This window comes from Centropristis striata, chromosome 3 (assembly GCF_030273125.1).
Source record: "Centropristis striata isolate RG_2023a ecotype Rhode Island chromosome 3, C.striata_1.0, whole genome shotgun sequence".
Taxonomy (NCBI): domain Eukaryota; kingdom Metazoa; phylum Chordata; class Actinopteri; order Perciformes; family Serranidae; genus Centropristis; species Centropristis striata.
In genome coordinates, this window is record NC_081519.1 from 22039767 (window position 1) to 22060215 (window position 20449).

Consider the following 20449-nt stretch of genomic DNA (forward strand, 5'->3'; position numbering starts at 1 on the left):
ACACTCACTCAAACACACACACACAGACATTAGATGAAGTCAGACTGATGTTTTGTTCTGAATCAGCAGGTTGTTTGTGTTTTAAGTTTATTTGTTTGTTGTGTCTGATGTTTGTTGACACTGTGCCTTTAATTTGTAGTTCTTTACTGTCAGGACTACAAATCCCAGGAGTCCACCTCAGCATGACCAACAGGTGAACTCACCTGAGCCCAGCCGCAGTTCTCTGTTTATTTAACATTTGCTGGTTTCTTCCTTCGGCTTGACAAAAATAAAGTTAAAGTTTAAATATTAAATGAACAGAGTGGCTAATCAGGTGAGGGGGCGGGGCTTCACAGCCTTGGTAATGGATGACTCATCACTGAGCTCAGAGCAGTCAAAGGTCATCTGACTGCAGCCGCGGCGCCGAACACATACGGAGAGTTTCAGCTGCTTCAGACACAAACAACCTGGAGAACAGGTGAACAGATGAGTGACATCATCAGGGTCCACCTGGTCCAGGTGTCCCAGAAAGTGATCTCTCTCCTCCAGAGGTCAGAGGTTGTTTTCAGCTCGTTCACTGGTTCTCCTGCTGGTTCACCTGCTGGTCCTCCTGCTGGTCTTGTCCTCCTGCTGCTGGTTCTCCTGCTGGTTCACCAGCTGGTTCACCTGCTGGTCTGGTCCTCCTGCTGGTCCTGCGGGCGTGGCCATGTTGGGGAGAACAGGAAGTGGTCTTTGCAGATTTGAGCTGCAGTGGCGGTGTCACTCCTTCTCTCCTCCTCCTGACTCCAGACTGCGTTACCCAGAATGCAGCGGGAGGAGGTACCGGGCGGGGCCGGGGGCGGGGCCGATGACACCGGCTCAGGTCAGCGGCGTGCTGAAGGTGAGTCGTGACCAGGTGGCGCTGCAGCTGTTGACTGAACTCTAACCTGTCCGTCTTCTGTTGCCAGGCCAACGAGTACAGCCACACCCCTCCTAGAGGCCCCGCCTCCCATGGTGTCCTGGGTTTCCATAGCAACATGTTGCCATCCAACCACCCCGGCGAGGACCGCCGGAGCAGCGCCACCTGCCTGCCGGACCGCGGTGCCCTGTTTGGCGTTTTCGATGGCCATGCCGGGGCATCCTGCGCCCATGCCGTCAGCCAGCGGCTCTTCTACTACATCACCGTGGCAACCATGCCGCTGAGGACGCTGGCAGAGCTCGAACGCGCGGTGGACGAGGAGCGCCCCATACCGCCGCTGTTGGAGTGGCACAAACACCTGAGAGACCACGGCCGGCCCGACAGGGGGACGTCCCTCCTCAGCCTGAGACGGTTCTGGATGCAGCGCCTGCAGGACGGACACGAAGAGGTCAGTCAGAAACCTAATACATACAGATATTTATCTGTGATTTAGTAAGAATAAAGAGATTTGTCTGTGATTTATCTGTGATTAATGAGAATAAAGAGATTAATCTGTGATTTAATGAGAATAAATAGATGTATCTGTGATTTATCTGTGATTAATCTGTGATTTAATGAGAAAATTTTGTTTTCCTTGAATTAAATTGAAACAATAAAATGTTTGTATCATCTGACAGGAAGTGTAATGGTCTGTCTCCTCTCTGATTGGCTGCAGGACAGGATGACATCAGCGCTGGTCAATGCTTTCATTCGCCTCGACAACGACCTATCAGAGGAGGCCCGGGTCCACCTGTCCTCGTCCCCACACAGGTCCTCTGTCCTCTCTGTCTTTACTGACACAGTTTGACGGAAGTTAAATTCAGTAAAAATGACAAATTATTTTATATTTGTATATTTTTATCTGAACTGAATTCTCTTGAATATTTGAATAATAATAAATGAGCTCTGACCCTAGGCTCCGCCCCCTGTCTGTCCCCAGACTGGCGTCCTCTCCATCTTCTCCCCTTCGGGTGGCGCTGTCTGGCTGCACGGCATGCGTCGTCCACGTCTCCGGCGGCGTCCTGCACGTGGCGAACCTGGGGGACAGCCGAGCGGTGCTGGGCGTGCAGGAGGTGGACGGGCGCTGGGCAGCGCTCAGCCTCACCAACGACCACAACGCCCAGAACCCTGATGAGCTGCAAAGGATTCTGGGGGAACACCCGCCATCGGAGCGCCGGACGGTGGTCCGCCACGACCGGCTGCTGGGGCAGCTGCTGCCCTTCAGAGCGTTCGGAGACGTCCGCTTCAAGTGGAGCGCTGACACACTGAGTCGAGTCTACGAGACGCACCCGGAGGTCCTGACTGCGCTTGGCGAGGCGGTCCGGACGCCGCCGCCGCACTACCTGAGCCCACCATACCTGAGTGCCCAGCCGGAGATCACCCGGCACCAAATCACATCCGCTGACAAGTTCCTGGTGTTGGCGACCGATGGACTCTGGGAGCTGATGCACCGGCAGACGGTCGTCCAGCTGGTCGGAGAACAGCTGACAGGTCAGAGCACGCCGAGTCCACCAGAGCACAACGCTAGAGCCCGCCGAGTCTGCCAGAGTACACCGAGTCCGTCAGAGCACACCCAGTCCGCCAGAGCACACCGAGACTGCCAGAGTACGGCGAGTCTGCCAGAGCCTTTGAAAGCATGCTAACATCACTAAAGCCGAAGTACGAGTTCCTTACTCTCCGACAGTAATGCCGTTCTGGTGGTGAGGCGGCGTTCTCGTCAGGAATGAAACGAGAGAGAAATAAAAGTCAGTAAAGTCGATCGTTCCTTATTTCTTTAGATTTGTATTCTGTATTTACAGTTTACGAGGTGCACCTGAATGCAGCGTGAAGTCTGTCAGCGCCCACCGTGACCTTGGCTTGTTTATTTGGATTCTGTTTATTTCGAGCAGTCCCGTTTCCGTCCTGGCTCTGTCCAAGCAGCATCTTGGCAGCGTCTTGGTGGTGCTTTGGCGGTGTCCTTGCGACGTCCAGGCAGCATCTTGGCGGCGTCTTGGTGGCGTATGGGCGGCGTCTTGGCAGCATCTTGCCGGTGTCTTGGCAGTGTGTTGGTGGCATCTTGGCAGCGTCAGTAAACAGCTCCATGTTTCCCTCTGCAGGCCTCCAGCAGCAGAGACCGGTGGTTCGCGGCATGGCCATGACGCTCGGCGCCCTGCAGCGCCTCCTGCTGGAGCGGAGGGGGCGTGTCCTGTCGGTGCTGGAGGACCAGAACGCCGCCACCCACCTGCTTCGACACGCCCTGGGGGATGACGGTTACGGGGCAGTGGCTCCGAATCGCCTGGCCCGGATGCTAAGTCTGCCGGCGGAGCTCGCCAGGAGGTACCGCGATGACATCACCATCACTGTGATCCATCTGAACGACCTTTGACCTCCTGATGTTTGACTTTAACACTAAAAAAGTTTTGTGTTTATCAGTGAAGGGAGAATAAAGAAAACTAATTTAAAAACGAATAAACTTCACTCTGATGGTTTTATATCAACATTAAACTCTTTATAAACTTCAGAGCTTCATGTTTTAATATTAAACCTCTGAAAGTTTGTTTTCTTTTAAAAATCAACAGAAATCCTCAGTTTGAAACTGTAAAAACAGACATTATCTTCAGAGTTTGAACTTTCCAATGGTCTATGAACGCATCATCAGTTATAAAAAGTGACCAGAACTCTTCAAATGTTGATATTTGTGTCAGAATCTCTACTTGTGTCATTTAAAATAAAGCGACCTGTTTGGAAGTAAATCTGCATTATTGGATTTGAAATGAAAAAGCCATTAAAGTTCTAGCTCAGAATATTGATGAAATTATATATCTGAATGTTTTTCAATGTTAAAAAATTCACCGTGTTAACATCCGGACAGAGGGACAGAGCAATAGGTCACCTGACACAGGTGTTGACAGGTAACAGTGATGGGCTTCAGTGAGTACTCTTTAGTACTCTTTATATGCCGTCAGTTTGTTTCTGTCAGATTCAGTAATAGACAATAACTGACATTTGTATATTAAGACTTTATTTGACATAACTACACTTATAACTACTGATATTATAACTGATACTACAGTTAGTACTACAGTTATTACTACTGATATTACTACTGATATAACTAGTTATTACTACTACTACTACTACTACTACCAAAGCCATTTACATGCGCATTCAACCTGAGGGTACGAGACTTAGACCACAGGAATCAAGTAAGTACATAACTTTAAGAGCCAACTGTAATCGCTACAGGAGTGTTATATGTTAAAGAAGAAAAACATAAAACCTTCCAGAAGCAGTTGTTTACCCCACTTTTGAATATGTTTAGCGAGTCATTTAATGATGGTATATTACCACCGACTTTAAGACTCGCTACAATAATCCTTATTTTGAAATCTGGGAAAACACCGACCGACTGCTCCTCTTACAGGCCTATCAGTCTTATGGGAGTAGACACAAAAATATTGTGTAAAGTTCTTGATAAAAGGCTAGATCTGTATATCCCCTTTTTAGTACACAGTGACCAGAATGAGTTCGTACAGAGTCGTCAGGGTTTTCATAACATTAGAAGGGTTCTCAACATAATCCACTTCAAAAATAATACCAGCGATACAGCCCTGTTATCTCTAGATGCTAGACAAGCTTTCGATAGAATCGAGTGGCCTTATTTGTTTAACTTGTTACCAAGATATGGACTTGGGGGAAATTTTCTGAAATGGATAGAACACTAACCCTACAGCATGTGTAATGACGAATAACAATTTATCAAGCCCGTTAACAATTTGTCGGGTATAACAATCGGAGAGCATGAACATGGGATATCGTTGAATGCAGACGATGTGATTCTTTTTTTGTCTGACTTATCAAACAGTGTCCAGACATTATTACATTTAATTTATAAATTCGGTCAGTTTTCTGGATACAGTATTAATAATGCAAAGTCATCTATACTTTTTTTGAACAAAGAAGAAAGAACCCCCAAATGAATACAGTTGTTAAACAAACTTTGACCCGTTGATGAGAGAGGTTCAAGACCTGGACAACAATGGCAATATCAATGATTGGCTGGATAAACATAATTAAGATGACTGTCTTGCAGAAAACCTTATATTATCCTTATACTATATACCTTACCTTATACTATATATTATATTATTATTACCATCTCTCAATTTTCACCTATTTGGGATAATGTGCAGTTCATCCCTGGCAGGGCAGATGGTGGTTTTCAGGTTTGGGCTGAGGGGGGTGCAAAAAATTGGAGACTTACATGTTCAGGGCACTTTACTTTTTTTGTGAACAACTTTTTTATTGCTTTTAAAGACAGAACAAGTACAGCAGTCCGACAAAATCAAAAGGTACATTACAATCAAATTGAAAATAATAATAATAATAATAATAATAATAATAATAATAATAATAATAATAATAATAATAATAATAATAATAATGAAATAAATAGAAAAAAATAAAAATAGGGAAAATAAAAAAAAATAAAAAGGACCAGGCGACGACCCCCCACCCCCCCAACTTGGATCTCTATAAAACTCTTACAGGACATGGGAGACCATGTTCAAGTAATGCAAATAAAAATATTAATTACAGCAATTCCTTGATCTTATCTGCCATTGTTTGCCATGCTAGAATAGTATCAGCTCCAGCACTGTGCATTCTTGCCACTGAAAGCTCCATATTTATTATGTCAATGCATGTGTTAATCCAATGGGGTTTGGTAACTGTATGTGGAGGTTTCCAGCGTAAAGCCAGCATCTTTTTGGCAGCAGTGATGCCCGTTAGGAGAATACATCTTTTCCAGCATGTCAATTGTAATGAGGTGGTATCATTCAGGAGTAGCACAATGGGAGAACATGGTACAGTGACTTCCAGTACATTAGATAAAGTAGAACAAACCTCACCCCAAAAAAGCTTCACATCCTTGCATTCCCAGTATATATGTATATATGAGCCTATAAGTCCATCTGAGCAAAGGGTGCAAATTGGAGATGACAAATGTTTCATGAGAAAGTTTCTTCTTGGAGTGAGGTAAGTCCTGTGGATATAATTGAAATGGATCTGTTGATGGTTTGGGTTTTTAGAAGCCAAGACAATCGAGGACCAAATCTTTTCCCAGTTCAATGAATCACCTCCGATGTAGTGCTTCATTTCATTAGACCACACATGAACAATAGGGAGGGTTTTATAAGAGGCATCCCGGATAAGGGAATCAATTCGGGAAACCAAACCTCTTTTCCGTCCTCTATTGTACAGAATAGAGTGCAAAGGGTGAGCAGTAAGAGGAGAATTCCATGGCACTCCATATGCTTTCATAGATGATTGTAATTGAAAGTATAGAAATAAAGATGTTCCAGGTAATTGGTAAGACAGTCTCAAATCATTAAAACCAAGAAGCCCATTCTCATTATATACATCAGCCAAAACATGGATACCCCTAGAGCTCCAGTCCGGAGATAAGAATGGGACCCCCCCAGTAAGTAGGGAATAATTATTAAAGAGTGGACTATTCATGTGCCATTTGCATGTATTCTTAGATTCCTTCTCAGCAATAACCCATGTTGATAAGAGGAAACTCATTATAGGGCCAAGTCGCAGCTTAGCTCGTTTCAAAGGGACAGTTGAGTAAATCAGATCCTCTAGTCTGTGTGGGGATGCTAGGCTCTTTTCTATAGGTTTCCAACATGGATCAGAATAGGGGTTAAGCCAATCTGTGAGTGGTCTCAATACAAATGACCAAAAATAGTATTTGAAGTTGGGCACGGAAAGACCACCCTCTGCTTTATCTCGTTGAAGTGTAGCTAACTTCACCCGTGGCCGTTTCCCTCCCCAGATAAACTTAGAGACCAAAGCAAGTACTTTTTTCCAGTAATCAATTGGGGGTGGTAAGGGCAACATCGAAGAAAATAAATTTATGCGTGGTAAAATATCCATTTTAATAATTGAAACACGAGCTTGTATTGATTTTGGCAAGTTAGACCATCTATTAAGATCCGCCTCAATTTTATTATAGATACCCTGAAAATTCTTATTGGCAATATTAGCTAAAGAAGGAAAAATGTCCACCCCTAAGTATTTAAATTGTTTGACCACTGGGATGTGCCGAGGTAATGAGCTCAGGTTCACTTTAGAGTTTAAAGGGAGAAGCGCAGATTTTGTCCAATTGATTTTATAACCGGATAGAGAGCTAAAATCGTGAAAAGTATTCAAAATATGCGGGAAATGATAAGGCTGCTCTATCGAAATATAATAATATGTCATCAGCATATAGCGATATGGAGTGTGTGGTGTTGTTAAAAGTGATGGGGGAGATATTTGGGTGTTGACGAATTTTCTGTGCAAGGGGCTCTAATGACAAAATAAAAAGAAAGGGGCTTAACGGGCCAGGGCACTTTACTAACATTTAAAGACCTTTGTTTGAAATATTAAATTCCAAAAAAACACTTCTTTAAATACATACAATTGAAGCACTTCATCTCATCAAAGCAGCACCAGGCTACACACGAGCCACCACTGTCCTGCCTTGAGGGCATTGTGTTAAAACACATGAATGGGAAACAACAAATTTCTACATTATATACAACACTTGTATTACATGATGAGGAATCTAGTCATGATAGAAGGAGGTCATTGAGTTTAGATATTAAAGAAGATATTGAAGAGGCTGAGTGGATGTCAGCTTGTTTGAAAGCTCAATCGCAAACCATTAATACGCGAATGAAATCGCTACAACACAAGTGGTTAATGAGGACATACATAACCCCTGAGAAACTCAACAAATGGTCACCTGACATTCCCAGATACATGTGTGAAATGTTTGGCTGAGAAAGATACTTTAATTCATTGTGTATGGGAATGTCCTCAACTGGTAGATTTTTTGAAAAGGGTAGTCCACACTATTATTATCACAGGTATTCAGGTACCTTGCATAGCAAAACTTTGTATTTTAGACTGAAGTATCTTCTACACAATATTGGATTAGAGAAATGGCAATGTGTGTTACATGAGAAAAGCTAACCTATGTAAATAAGGGTAAAGTGCAAGAATTTGAAGAGGTGTGGACACCCTTAATAGACTTTCTCAAGCAACAGTAGATTATATTTATCTGTAAGCATATTGAGTGTAACAATTATTTTTTATTATTTGTTGTAATTGTTATTTTATATTTATGTACTTTTTTACTTTATTTTAATTTTTATTCATTTAATTTTATTTATTTTGTGTGTATGTGTGTGCAGCGGGGTTTGCCTGCTTTTTGTGGTGTGTCTTGATGTGTTTTGTATGTTCTTATTGAAAATTAATAAAAACATTGTTCAAAAGAAAAAAGAAGAGAAAAGAAGAAGAGCATTTTTCTTTCTTTATTTTTTTAATATGTATGTTAGGTGACCATGACTCAACGGAGGTATTGTTGGAAGAGGTGGGTCTTTAGCCTGCAGCCTAAGATGTACAGGCTGTCTGATCTCGGTGGGGAGCTCGTTCCACCATTTGGGTGCCAGGACAGAGAAAAGTCTGGAGGTGGTTTTGAGGCAAGTTGACCCACGCTGGGTGGGGGTTGCCAGCTGTTTGGCTGATGCAGAGCAGAGAGGGCGAGCAGGGGTGTAGGGTTTGACAAGGTCCTGGATGTAAGTAGGACCTGAACCATTAGCAGCGGAGTACGCCAGAGCTAGAGTCTTGAAGCGTATCCGCGCAGCCACCGGTAGCCAATCAAGGGAGCGGAGGAGGGGTGTTGTGTGTGAAAATTTGGAAAGATCAGAGACCAGTCGAGCAGCTGCATTCTGGATGAGCTGCAGAGGTCGGATGGCTTTGGCAGGCAGACCTGCCATGAGGGAGTTGCAATAGTCCAGGCGTGAGATGACCGGTGCGTGGACCAGGACCTGAGCTGCCTTCTGAGTGAGAAACGGGCGGATTCTCCTGATGCAACATGAATCTGCAGGATCTGGTGGTGGCGGTGATGATTGTCGAGAGGGACAGATGGTTGTCAAGAGTCACGCCAAGGTTTTTAGCGATTTCTGTGGAGACAACCACTGTGTTCTGGACACTGTGGAGGTCAGAGGTGGGAGAGCCCTTCCCTGGGTGGTAAAGTAGCTCAGTCTTTCCCGGGTTGAGCTTGAGGTGGTGTGAGGACATCCACTGGGAGATGTCCTCTACTGATATTACTAGTGACAATGTGATAACTAAAGTTATTAAGACAGTTATAACTAGTTATTATGACAGCTATAACTACAGTTATTACTACTGATAATACTAGTTATTACTACTGATATGACTAATTATAACTACAATTACTATTGTTAAGTTATTACTTCTGTAATTAAAACTGATATTACTAGTTATTACTACTACTGATATTACTAGTGATATCACTAGTTATTACTATAGTTTTAACTAGTGATATTACTACTGATATAACAGTTATTACTACAGTTATAACTACAGATATTACTAGTTATAACTACTGATAACACTACTGATATTCCTACAGTTATTACGACTGATATTACTAGGTATTACTACTGTTATAACTACAGTTATTACGAGCTATTACTACTGATATTCCTAGTTATAACTACAGTTATTATGACTGATATTACTACAGTTACTACTTACATTACTAGTTATTACTACTATATAACTAGTTATTACAATAGTTATTACTAATTATAACTACAGTTATTACAACTGATATTACTACAGTTATTACAACTGATATTACTACAGTTATTACTACTGACAACATCAGTCACTACTGATATTACTAGTTATTACTACAGTTTTAACTAAAGTTACGAGTTATTACTACTGATATTCCCAGTTATAACTACAGTTATTATGACTGAGATTACTAGTTATAACTACAGTTACTACTTACATTACTACATTACTACTTTATAACTAGTTATTACAATAGCTATTACTACTGAAATTACTAGTTATTACTACAGTTATAACCACTGATATTACTACAGTTATAACTACTGATATTACTGTTAGTACAACATTGTTGCTGTTGCGGCAGTTGTTTAATGAAGTTTAACGAGTCAGATCAGCAGTTCATTTAGTTTTTATTGTTCAATGACACACACACACACACACACACACACACACACACACACACACACACACACACACACACACACACACACACACACACACACACACACACACACACACACACACGATTTGATGACACCATCAGTCTCTGTGTGACATCATCTCCTGTCAGCCAATCAGGTCTTCATGCTCGGCTCGCTCTCTGGAGGAGACCCACCTGCTGACAATGACTTCCTGTGGAGAGAATCAGCTGTTTCTGTCTGATGACACGTCACTGACATGATGACATCACAGGAGGGGGCGTACCTGAACCTGCAGCCTGCGCAGACAGACAGGTGAGTCCAGCTCGCCATCTGACAGGTCGGCCGGGTAAATGATGTAACACAGCATCAGCTCCTGAGACAAAAAACAACAAACTATCAACAAAAAACAACAAATTGTAAACAAACTGTACACAAACAACAAACTATAAACAAACAACAAACTGTAAATAAACTGTACACAAACAACAACAAACTGTAAAGAAACTAAACAGACAACACCAAACTGTGAACAAACAAAAAACTGTAAACAAACTAAACAAATAACAATCTGGAAACAAACTGTAAACAAACAATAACAAACTGTAAACAAACAACACGGAATATAAACAAACTATAAACAGACTGTAAACAAAAAACAACAAACTGTAAAGAAATTGTAAACAAACAACAACAAACTGTAATCAAACAACAAACTGTAAACAAACAACAACAAACTGTAAAGAAATTGTAAACAAACAACAACTGTAAACAAACTAAACAAACTAAAAAGACAACAACAAACAAGAACAAACTGTAATTAAACAACGACAAACTGTAAATAAAAAACAACAAACTGTAAACAAACAACAAACTGTAAACGAACTGTAAACAAACAAACTGCCTCAGGCGTCGGCCAGCGCCATCTGGCTGCTCGTTACCTTGGAGACATTGGCGGTGATCCTGCTGAGCGCCGCCAGAGAGCGCCATGAGAACCCTCGTTGCGCACCACTGCCGAACGCCGCGTCCACGCGCTCCACCACCACCGAATAACTACCGAGACGGGGCACACAGTAACCATGGCAACCAGCTCACACAACAGTTTACAATGTTTTTCTCACAATGTGAGCCTTTAATTTCCAGACATATTTCAGTTCATCCTTCTATTATTCATGCAGCTTTACATGTGAAGCTCAACTGGTCTAGTTGAAGAAAGTGTGAAGAAGTTTTGTAGTCATCCTTTATTCATTATTGTATTCAAACATTTAATCCAGTGTGTGTGTGTGTGTGTGTGTTTGCATGTTACCTGGCGTGGTAGAAAGGTGGTCCCTTTCTGTACAACACTGTAAAACACAGAAAAGTGAATCACAAAATGTGACTTAATGTGAGTGTGTGTGTGAGTGAGTGAGTGAGTGAGTGAGTGAGTGAGTGAGTGAGTGAGTGAATGAGTGAGTCTGTGTGTGAGTGAGTTTGTGTCTGTATGTGTGTGTGTGCCTTACTGAGGTCGGCTCCATACTTGGCCCCGCCCCCTCCCTTGGGGACCCACCCCCTGCTACGGTAGTGCTGATAGGCTGAGAACGAGCTGACGAAGTCGGGCTGCAGGGACCGGAACTTCCTCCACAGCTGGATGATTGACAGAGGCTCCTGGCCAATCACAGGCCAGGGCACGGGGGGAGGTTTGATTGGTCGATCAGTAATTTATTTATTAACGAGGCTTCAGCTGTTAATGTTTGATCAGACAGACAGGTACCTGGTGCAGGTAGACAGACAGGCAGCCCAGACTGTAGACCAGGAAGAAAGCCTGCAGAGAGACAGACAGATAGAGACAGACAGATAGAGACAGACAGGTAGAGAGACAGGGATTTAGGGAGACAGAGGGGTGGAGAGACATGTAGAGAGACAGACCGGTAGAGAGACAGACGGGAAGACACAGACAGGCAGAGAGACAGACGGATAGAGACAGACGGGTAGAGACAGACAGGTAGAGAGACAGACAAGTAGGGAGACAGACAGGTAGGGAGACAGACGGGTGGAGAGACATGTAGAGAGACAGACAGGGAGATGGACAGATGGGATGACACAGACAGGCAGAGAGGCAGAAGGTAGAGACAGACAGGTAGAAGGACAGAGGGGTAGAGAGACAGACAGGCAGAGGCAGAAAGACAGAAAGAGAGAGAGACGGGTAGAGAGACAGACAGATAGAGAGATAGACAGGTAGAGACAGACAGGTAGGAGAGACAAATGGGTAGAGACAGACAGGTAGAGAGACGGACAGGTAGAGACAGACAGAATTAATAAGGAAGGCTCAATGAAGAGAGATGATTGGTTCCCCTCCAATGGGCGCTGGGCTTAAATGTCCATTCTTGTATAATTATTCTAATTTAAATTGAAAAATTGTAAATGTTTTAATTGATGATGTTACCTCCTCCAGACTGAGCTGCAGGAACTCTGAGACCGTCAGGGGGCTCCGCAGGACACACATCTGCACACGCGCACACACACACACACACACACACACACACACAGGTTATACACAACTACACACCTGCACACACACTGGTTCCACACAATTACACACCTGCACACACACACACTAGTTATACACAACTACACACCTTCACACCTTCACACCTTCACTCACTCACTCACTCACTCACTCACTCACTCACTCACTCACTCTCACACACACACACACACACACACACAGTGGTGTTTGTTGTGTTAATATTAAAACTTCGACTGACTCACCTCACTGTCAGAGACCACCAGGACAAAACCAGGACCAGGAACCAATGGATCTGGATCTGGATCAGAGTCAGAGTCAGAGTCCTGGTCCTGGTCTGAGCTGGGTCCAGGGTCCTGCTCAGTGCTCTGGTCCTGAGGGTCCTGTCTGAAACGTTATAGATCAGAACTTTACAACAATAGAAGAGAAACATTTTATTAACAAGCTGAATTCAGCAGACGACTCGGTTATTTATAGACACTTTTTAAATTCTAAGTTGTTTGTTTAGTGAAGTACAAAGCAGAATCTATTACTACAGTTATTACTACAATTATTACTAGTTATTACTACTGATATTGCTACTGAACTTACTATGTTATTACTACTGATATTACTACAATTATAACTAGTTATTACTACTGATATTACTAGTTATTACTGCTGTTATTACTACTGATATTACTACAGTTATTACTACAATTATAACTAGTTATTACTACAATTATTATTAGCTATTACTAGTTATTACTACTGATATTACTACTGAACTTACTATGGTTGTTACTACTGATATTACTAGTTATTACTGCTTTTATTTCTATTGATAGTACTACTGAACTTACTATGTTATTACTATTGATATATTTCTACAGTTATTACTACTGATATAACTAGTTATTTCTAAAGTCATTACTACAGTTATCACTACATATATTACTACAGTTATTACTACTGATATTACTACAGTTATTACTACTGATATTACTACAGTTATTACTACCGATATTACTACAGTTATTACTACTGATATTCCATCCATCCATTCTCATCCGCTTATCCGGGGCGAGGTCGCAGTGGCAGCAGGCTAAGCAGGGCATTCCAGACGTCCCTCTCCCAACGTGACCATAGGTGAGGGTTTGAACATAGATGGTCCGGTAAATAGAGAGCTTTGCCTTACGGCTCAGCTCCTTCTTCACCCCAGTCCGGTACAACGCCTGCATCACTGCTGACGCTGCCTGTTCATCTCATGCTCCATTCTACCCTCACTGCTGAACAAGACCTTGAGATACTTGAACTCCTTCGCTTGAGGCAGTACCTCTCTCCACCCAGAGGGGGCAATCCACCATTTTCCAGCACAGAACCATGGCCTCAGACTTGGAGGTGCTGACTCTCATCCCAACCGCTTCGCACTCGCCTGCAAACTGCCCCAATGAGTGATGGAGGTCCCGGTCTGATGAAGCCAAAAGAACCACACCATCCGCAAAAAGCAGAGATGCAATTCTACGGTCCCCAAACCAGATCCCTTCCTCCCCCCGGCTGCACCTTGAGATCCTGTCCATGAAGACCACGAACAGAATCGGAGAAAAGGGGCAACCCTGGCGGAGGCAAACACCCACCTGGAACGTGTTTGACTTTGTGCCGAGTATGTGGACACAGCTCTCACTTTGGTCATATAGGGACCGGATAACTACTGATATTACTACAGTTATTACTACAGATATTACTACTGATATTACTACTTATTACCACAGTTATTACTACAGTTTAACATTTAGAATCAGCAGATGTTCCAGTGGATTCTGGTGAGAAGAAGAATACCTGCATTTCCTCTCGTCTTCGGGCTCGACCTCTGACCCCCATCGACAGGCTCCGCCCACTGGTCCTGGCTCCTCCCCCTGTCTGTCCTTCCCCCCTCCTCCCTCCCTCCTCACGTCCTCCATTGTTACTGGCTGAGAGATGCTGAGGAGAGTTTGACTGACAACTTCTTCATCCAATCCCTGAGCAGAGAGAGAAGCGCCCGCCCACCTGAGGAGCTCATCGTACCTGGAGGACAGGATGTGATGTCATCATGAGAACAAACAGGATGTGATGTCATCATGAGAAAAGACAGGATGTGATGTCACTCACCTGGACTGTGAGACGACAGGTAGAAACACACCTTCATGTTCTAGAACAGAAACAGATCAGCTGACTGCAGTCACCAGCTCTGATTGGACCACACAGATGATAATGTCATGGTGTCAACTCACCCTCCCATTGGTCAGAGATGCTGTAGTCCGGTCTGGATCTGGACAGGACCCCTTTGCCAAAGTAGCCCTGTAACAAGACAAGTCTGTGATCTGGACTAACTCAGACCTGTTTTAACCAGGCGGCAATCTCCGTGTCTGAGCATGGAGGCCAACCAGGAAGTGCCTTAAGCCTGTAATCTACCGAAAATTCCAGCAGGGGGTGCTAAGTTTGGCTGTAAAAAAAATCTGCCCATTCATTTCACTGCAAAATTTGATCACTTGATTTATTACCTCAGAAATTTTTTTCAGGACAACACTATGGTCTTAATCGCTAGTAAAAAATCATCTTCAAGACAATTTGATGTCAATAGTTCTAATAATGGCCCCATTTAGAAGAAAATAGAAGATAAAGAATCATATGATTAGAGGCGTGGCTACCGTTGATTGAGAGGTCACTGACAAGGCAAGCCATCATCAGGAGAGAAGCAGAGCAATGCGTATCCACGGCAACGTGTCAATAAAGTTATAAATAACATTATATAGATAGAAAAGAGGACGTTTACCTATTTGGTCTCATAACTTTGACCCTTTCACACTGTATTTTCACTTAATGACACTTTATTTGAACGATTTGTTCAGTAAAAACGTCTTGTTCAGTGTTTGGTTGGACTAACAGACACTCCAAGGAGTCGCTGTTCAGTTTTCTGAGGTCAGTAACATACATTTTGTTTTTTGCTAGCTAAAACTAACATCCCAGTTAATGCTCCAATTAATGCTAACATGAATTAGCAGCGGCTTCTCTCAGTCGGGTTGCTGGTGTAGAGAGGCGTGTAGTCAGTGTCGTCAGACTCCTCGCAGTCCTCCACAATCCAAATATGGTCTGCTCCCCGTATCGGAAACAAGATAACGACGCAAGATGGCGACGAGTGTAACACTGAACTCGAGGCTTCCAACGGGCAGTCCACAAACCAATGGGTGACGTCACGGTGACTACGTCCATTATTTATATATAGTCTATGGTTTTAATGGATCTGGACTAACTCAGACCTGGTTTAAAGTAAGTGGACTAACTCTGACATGGTTTGAGAGGATGTGGACTAACTCTGACATGTTTAATGGATGTGGACAAACTCAGACCTGTTTTAATGGATCTGGACTAACTCAGACCTGGTTTTAATGATCTGGACTAACTCAGACCTGGTTTTAATGATCTGGACTAACTCTGACCTGGTTTTAATGATCTGGACTAACTCTGACCTGTTTTAAAGGATGTGGACTAACTCTTACCTGGTTTTAATGATCTGGACTAACTCAGACCTGGATTTAGAGGATCTGGACTAAATCAGACCTGTTTGAATGGATGTGGACTAACTCAGACCTGGTTAAATGGATCTGGACTAACTCAGACCTGGTTTAATGGATCTGGACTAACTCTGACCTGGTTTTAATGATCTGGACTAACTCTGACCTGTTTTAAAGGATGTGGACTAACTCTTACCTGGTTTTAATGATCTGGACTAACTCAGACCTGGATTTAGAGGATCTGGACTAAATCAGACCTGTTTGAATGGATGTGGACTAACTCAGACCTGGTTAAATGGATCTGGACTAACTCAGACCTGGTTTAATGGATCTGGACTAAATCAGACCTGGTTTAAGAGGATGCGGACTAACTGAGACCTGGTTTACTTGATGTGGACTAACTCAGACATGGTTTACTGGATGTGGACTAACTCAGACCTGTTTTAAAGGATGTGGACTAGCTCAGACCTGGTTTTAATGGATGAGGACTTAGTCAGACCTGTTTTAATGGATGTGGACTAACTCAGACCTGGTTTTAATGGACGTGGACAAACTCAAACCTGGTTGTGGATTTTCTGGATGTGGTCCGGATGGCAGACCAGCACGTGTTGGTTGATAAGTTCCGCCCGGAACTGGCTGCTCTGCTCCGGGATCCGGCTCACCGGCAGCGGAGCCTCGTAGTCCTCCTTCACGCGGACCCGTCTCCGCGGGGCCCGGAACTCAGCCTGCATGCTGCTGAGACCGGGTCAGACCGGGACGGACCGGGTCGCTGCTGGATCCGGACTGTGGTTTCTGCTGTAAGCCTCTTAGCAGATCAGACCCCCTTCAGGCTCTGGTCGGGCTTGTTTTGCTGCCGCACGCTGCGGTGTCACTGAATGTGTGTCCGGCTGGAACTGTCGGCCTCCTCCGTCAGTTCCTCCTTCAGCCTATCAACTTGCTGTTTTAATGTTTCAATAACATTTAAAACAAATTAAAATAATCTTAATTAATGAATCAGGAAACGGATGTGTTGTTTATTTTCTGTTTTATTATTAATTCAATATTTAATTCCTTATTTATGTTCTGAAGCCGAGGCAGAAATAATATTCAACCATATCATGATACAGGAACATTTACATACAGATACAATAACAATAACCAGCTATAGATCAACATGTTTATTCACACACACACACACACACACACATATATATATATATAAACATTTAAATATAAATAAATATATTTATTTTATATATTTATAAATATATGAATGTGAGCTCAGCAAAACACCTCCTGTCCTCCTGTCTGTCTTCCTATTTTTCCTTCTGTCTGTCCTCCTGTCAATCCTGTCTGTCAGTCCTCCTGTCTGTCCTGTCTGTCTGTCCTCCTGTCAGTCCTCCTGTCTGTCTGTCCTGTCAGTCCTCCTGTCTGTCCTCCTCAGTCCTCCTGTGAGTCCTGTCGGTCTGTCCTCCAGTCTGTCCTCCAGTCAGTCCTTCTGTCGGCCCTCCTGTCATGCCTGTCTGTCCTCCTGTCAGTCCTGTCTGTCTGTCCTCCTGTCTGTTCCCCCGTCTGTCCTCCTGTCAGTCCTCCTGTGTGTCCTCCTGTCTGTCGCACCGTCTGTCGTCCTGTGTGTCCACCTGTGTATCCTCCAGTGTGTCCTCTTGTCTGTCCTTCTGTCAGTCCTCCTGTCAGTCCTCCTGTCTGTCCTCCTGTCTGTCCACCATGTAGTACTGGTGTCTCTGGATGTGTCGGGACAGCGTGGTGTACTTGGTGACCCTCCTCATTCTCGGTAGGATGAAGCTGTGAGTGAAGGTCTCTCTGCTCAGAGAGCTCCGCCCCTCCGCCTCAAGCACGCCGTTTATAAACCGCAGACAGAACGTGAAGCAGTTATGGTCCACCTCATCGAACCTGAGGGACAGACAGGTGAGAGGGAGACAGATAGATTCAGGTGTGACAGGTCTAGCAGGTGTGTCAGGTGTGACGTGTGTCAGGTATGACAGGTGTGAGGTGAGACAGGTGTGAGGTGTGTCAGGTGTGACAGGTTTGACAGGTGTGACAGGTGTGACAAGTGTGAGGTGTGGCAGGTGTGGCAGTTGTGACACGTGTGTCAGATGTGGCAGGTGTGACAGGTGTGACAGGTGTAACAGGTGTGAGGTGTGTCAGGTGTGTCAGATGAGACAGGTGACAGGTGAAACAGGTGCGACAGGTGTGTCAGGTGTGACGGATGACAGGTGTGAGGTGTGTCAGGTGTGAAATGTGACAGGTGAGACAGGTGTAACAGGTGTGACAGGTGTAAGGTGAGACAGGTGTGACAGGTGTAACAGGTGTGACAGGTGTAAGGTGAGACAGGTGTGACAAGTGTGAGGTGTGGCAGGTGTGACAGATGTGACAGGTGTGAGGTGTGATAGGTGTGACAGGTGTGACAGGTGTGAGGTGTGATAGGTGTGACAGGTGTGGGACAGGTGAGGCAGATGTGATACATGTGACAGGTGTGGCAGGTATGACAGGTGAGACAGGTGTGACAGGTGTGACAGGTATGTCAGATGACATATGTGACAGGTGAGACAGGTGTGTCAGGTGTGATAGTTGTGAGGTGTGTCAGGTATGAGGTGAGACAAGTGTAACAGGTGTGAGGAGTACCTATGCCAGGCGGGGTCCCACATTGACCCCTCAGAGAAGCGGTCCAGGTACTGGTCCCACTGAGCCAGCAGGTGGAACATGTCGGGTCGGACCAGAGGAACGCTGACACAGCGCTCCCACCCACTCTGGTCCTTACACACACCTGTACGGGTGTAATTGTACACAACTCCTACACACACACACACACACACACACACACACACACACACATTAAAAAGACAGAAAGAGAGGCAGACAGACAGACAGACAGACAGACAGAGGCAGGTCCTACCTGTGGTGTTGGAGATTCCAGTGTGTAATTCAGACGTCTCGTCAAACTCTCTGAGGACGAAGATTCAGATTACCTCATCAGCATTTAACCCTTTAGCTGTGTGTGTGTGTGTGTGTGTGTGTGTGTGTGTGTGTGTACCCGCTGGTCTCAGGTGTGTGTGCAGGTGTGTGTGTGTGTCTGTGTGTGTGCGTGTACCTGCTGGTCTCGGGTGTATGTGCAGGTGTGTGTGTGTGTGTGTGTGTGTGTCTGTGTGTGTGTGTGTGTGTGTGTGTGCACCTGCTGGTCTCAGGTGTGTGTGTGTGTGTGTGTGTGTGTGTGTCTGTGTGTGTGTGTGTGTGTGTGTGTGCACCTGCTGGTCTCAGGTGTGTGTGCAGGTGTGATCAGCAGGCAGCAGGAGGTCTTGTGTGCGTTGGTGAATGGGGACGGCAGGCTGACCGGTGCCTCCTGCAGTCTGCTCCCCATCAGCGTCTCCCCACAGCTGGGACACTGCTCCGGCACCGCCAGGCAGAAAATCTCCTTCTGACAGTGACGGAGACGCACCACTGGCACCTCCATCCCCCGGTCCTCTGATCCTCTGATCCTCTGGTCCTCTGGTCCCAGTCCTCTAATCCTCTGGTCCTCTGATCCCCCAGTCCTCTGGTATTCTGGTTCTCTGGCACTCTTGTTCTCTGGTACTCTGATCCTCAGGTCCTCAGGTCCTCAGGTCCTCCGGTTCTCCAGTACTCTGGTACTCTGGTTCTCTGGTTCTCTTGTCCGCTGGTCCTCTGGTCCTCTGGTGCTCTGATACTCCGTTCCTCCGGTTCTCCGGTCCTCCAGTCCTCCGGTCCTCCGGTCCTCCAGTCCTCCAGTCCACTGATCCTCCAGTTCCCTGGAACTCTGGTATTCTGGTCCTCTGATCCTCCGGTACTCCGATTCTCTGGTACTCCAGTTCTCTGGTACTCCGGTTCTCTGGTACTCTGATCCTCCGGTACTCTGGTACTCTGATCTTCTGGTCCTCAGGTTCTCTGGTCCTTTGGTACTCTGAAACACTGATCCTCCGGTCCTCCGGTACTCTGATCCTCCAGTTCTCCCGTCCTCTGGTACTCCGGTACTCTGGTACTGTGATCCTCCGGTCCTCTGGTACTCTGATACTCTGGTTCTCTAATCCTCTCCTCTCCTCCTCTGTTTCCTTCTCTGCTCCTCTCTGACTTGTTTTCCTCTTGTCTGTCGTCTGTTTCTTCTCCTCCTGCTGCTCTGTGTCACACCTGGTATCAGGTGATGTCACTGCCGAGCTGCAGCCTATCAGGTTGCAGGATCAGTCTGAACAGGTGACCTTCGGACTGTGTTGGCTGCGTCGCCATGGTACCTGGCACTGACCTGCAGGACGATGTCACACACACACACACACGCACACACACACACACACACACACACACACACACACACAGTCTGACCTACAACCAGTCTTTAAAGTGTTTTATTTTGAAGGAATTTCAGTTTGTGTTTTAATTAAACTGCTGAAAAAAATTAAGTGCTTTACATCTGTGTGTGTGTTTGTTTGTGTGTTTGTAC

At 44.8% G+C, this 20449-nt stretch overlaps 3 protein-coding genes across 4 annotated transcripts; 1 reads left to right on the forward strand and 2 right to left on the reverse strand.

Annotated features, from left to right (window-relative positions):
- Nucleotides 1–381: 381 nt before the first annotated feature.
- LOC131968682 (pyruvate dehydrogenase [acetyl-transferring]-phosphatase 1, mitochondrial-like) lies at nt 382–3639 on the forward strand. 2 transcript variants are annotated; one of them, XM_059329666.1, is made up of 5 exons: nt 382–859; nt 927–1325; nt 1593–1687; nt 1857–2407; nt 3013–3639. In XM_059329666.1, the coding sequence occupies exons 1-5, from the start codon at nt 686–688 to the stop codon at nt 3279–3281; spliced, it is 1488 nt and encodes a 495-aa protein (XP_059185649.1). In that variant the 5' UTR covers nt 382–685; the 3' UTR covers nt 3282–3639. The 2 variants fall into 2 exon arrangements, with proteins under 2 accessions (XP_059185649.1, XP_059185650.1); XM_059329667.1 differs by having other exon boundaries at nt 382–841.
- A 6386-nt stretch (nt 3640–10025) lies between these two features.
- Nucleotides 10026–16877, reverse strand: tsen2 (TSEN2 tRNA splicing endonuclease subunit). Its single transcript, XM_059329471.1, has 12 exons — nt 16566–16877; nt 14725–14791; nt 14603–14642; nt 14294–14518; nt 12721–12862; nt 12395–12454; nt 11723–11773; nt 11472–11616; nt 11279–11315; nt 10914–11025; nt 10259–10348; nt 10026–10186 (listed from the first exon to the last, which is right to left on the reverse strand). Exons 1-12 carry the CDS (start codon nt 16734–16736, stop codon nt 10121–10123), a joined length of 1206 nt encoding a protein of 401 aa, XP_059185454.1. The 5' UTR covers nt 16737–16877; the 3' UTR covers nt 10026–10120.
- Nucleotides 16878–17041: 164 nt separating this feature from the next.
- On the reverse strand, nt 17042–20268 carry LOC131968727 (MKRN2 opposite strand protein-like). The gene is made up of 4 exons (XM_059329729.1): nt 19248–20268; nt 18899–18948; nt 18628–18796; nt 17042–17895 (listed from the first exon to the last, which is right to left on the reverse strand). Exons 1-4 carry the CDS (start codon nt 19451–19453, stop codon nt 17676–17678), a joined length of 645 nt encoding a protein of 214 aa, XP_059185712.1. The 5' UTR covers nt 19454–20268; the 3' UTR covers nt 17042–17675.
- Nucleotides 20269–20449: the final 181 nt, after the last annotated feature.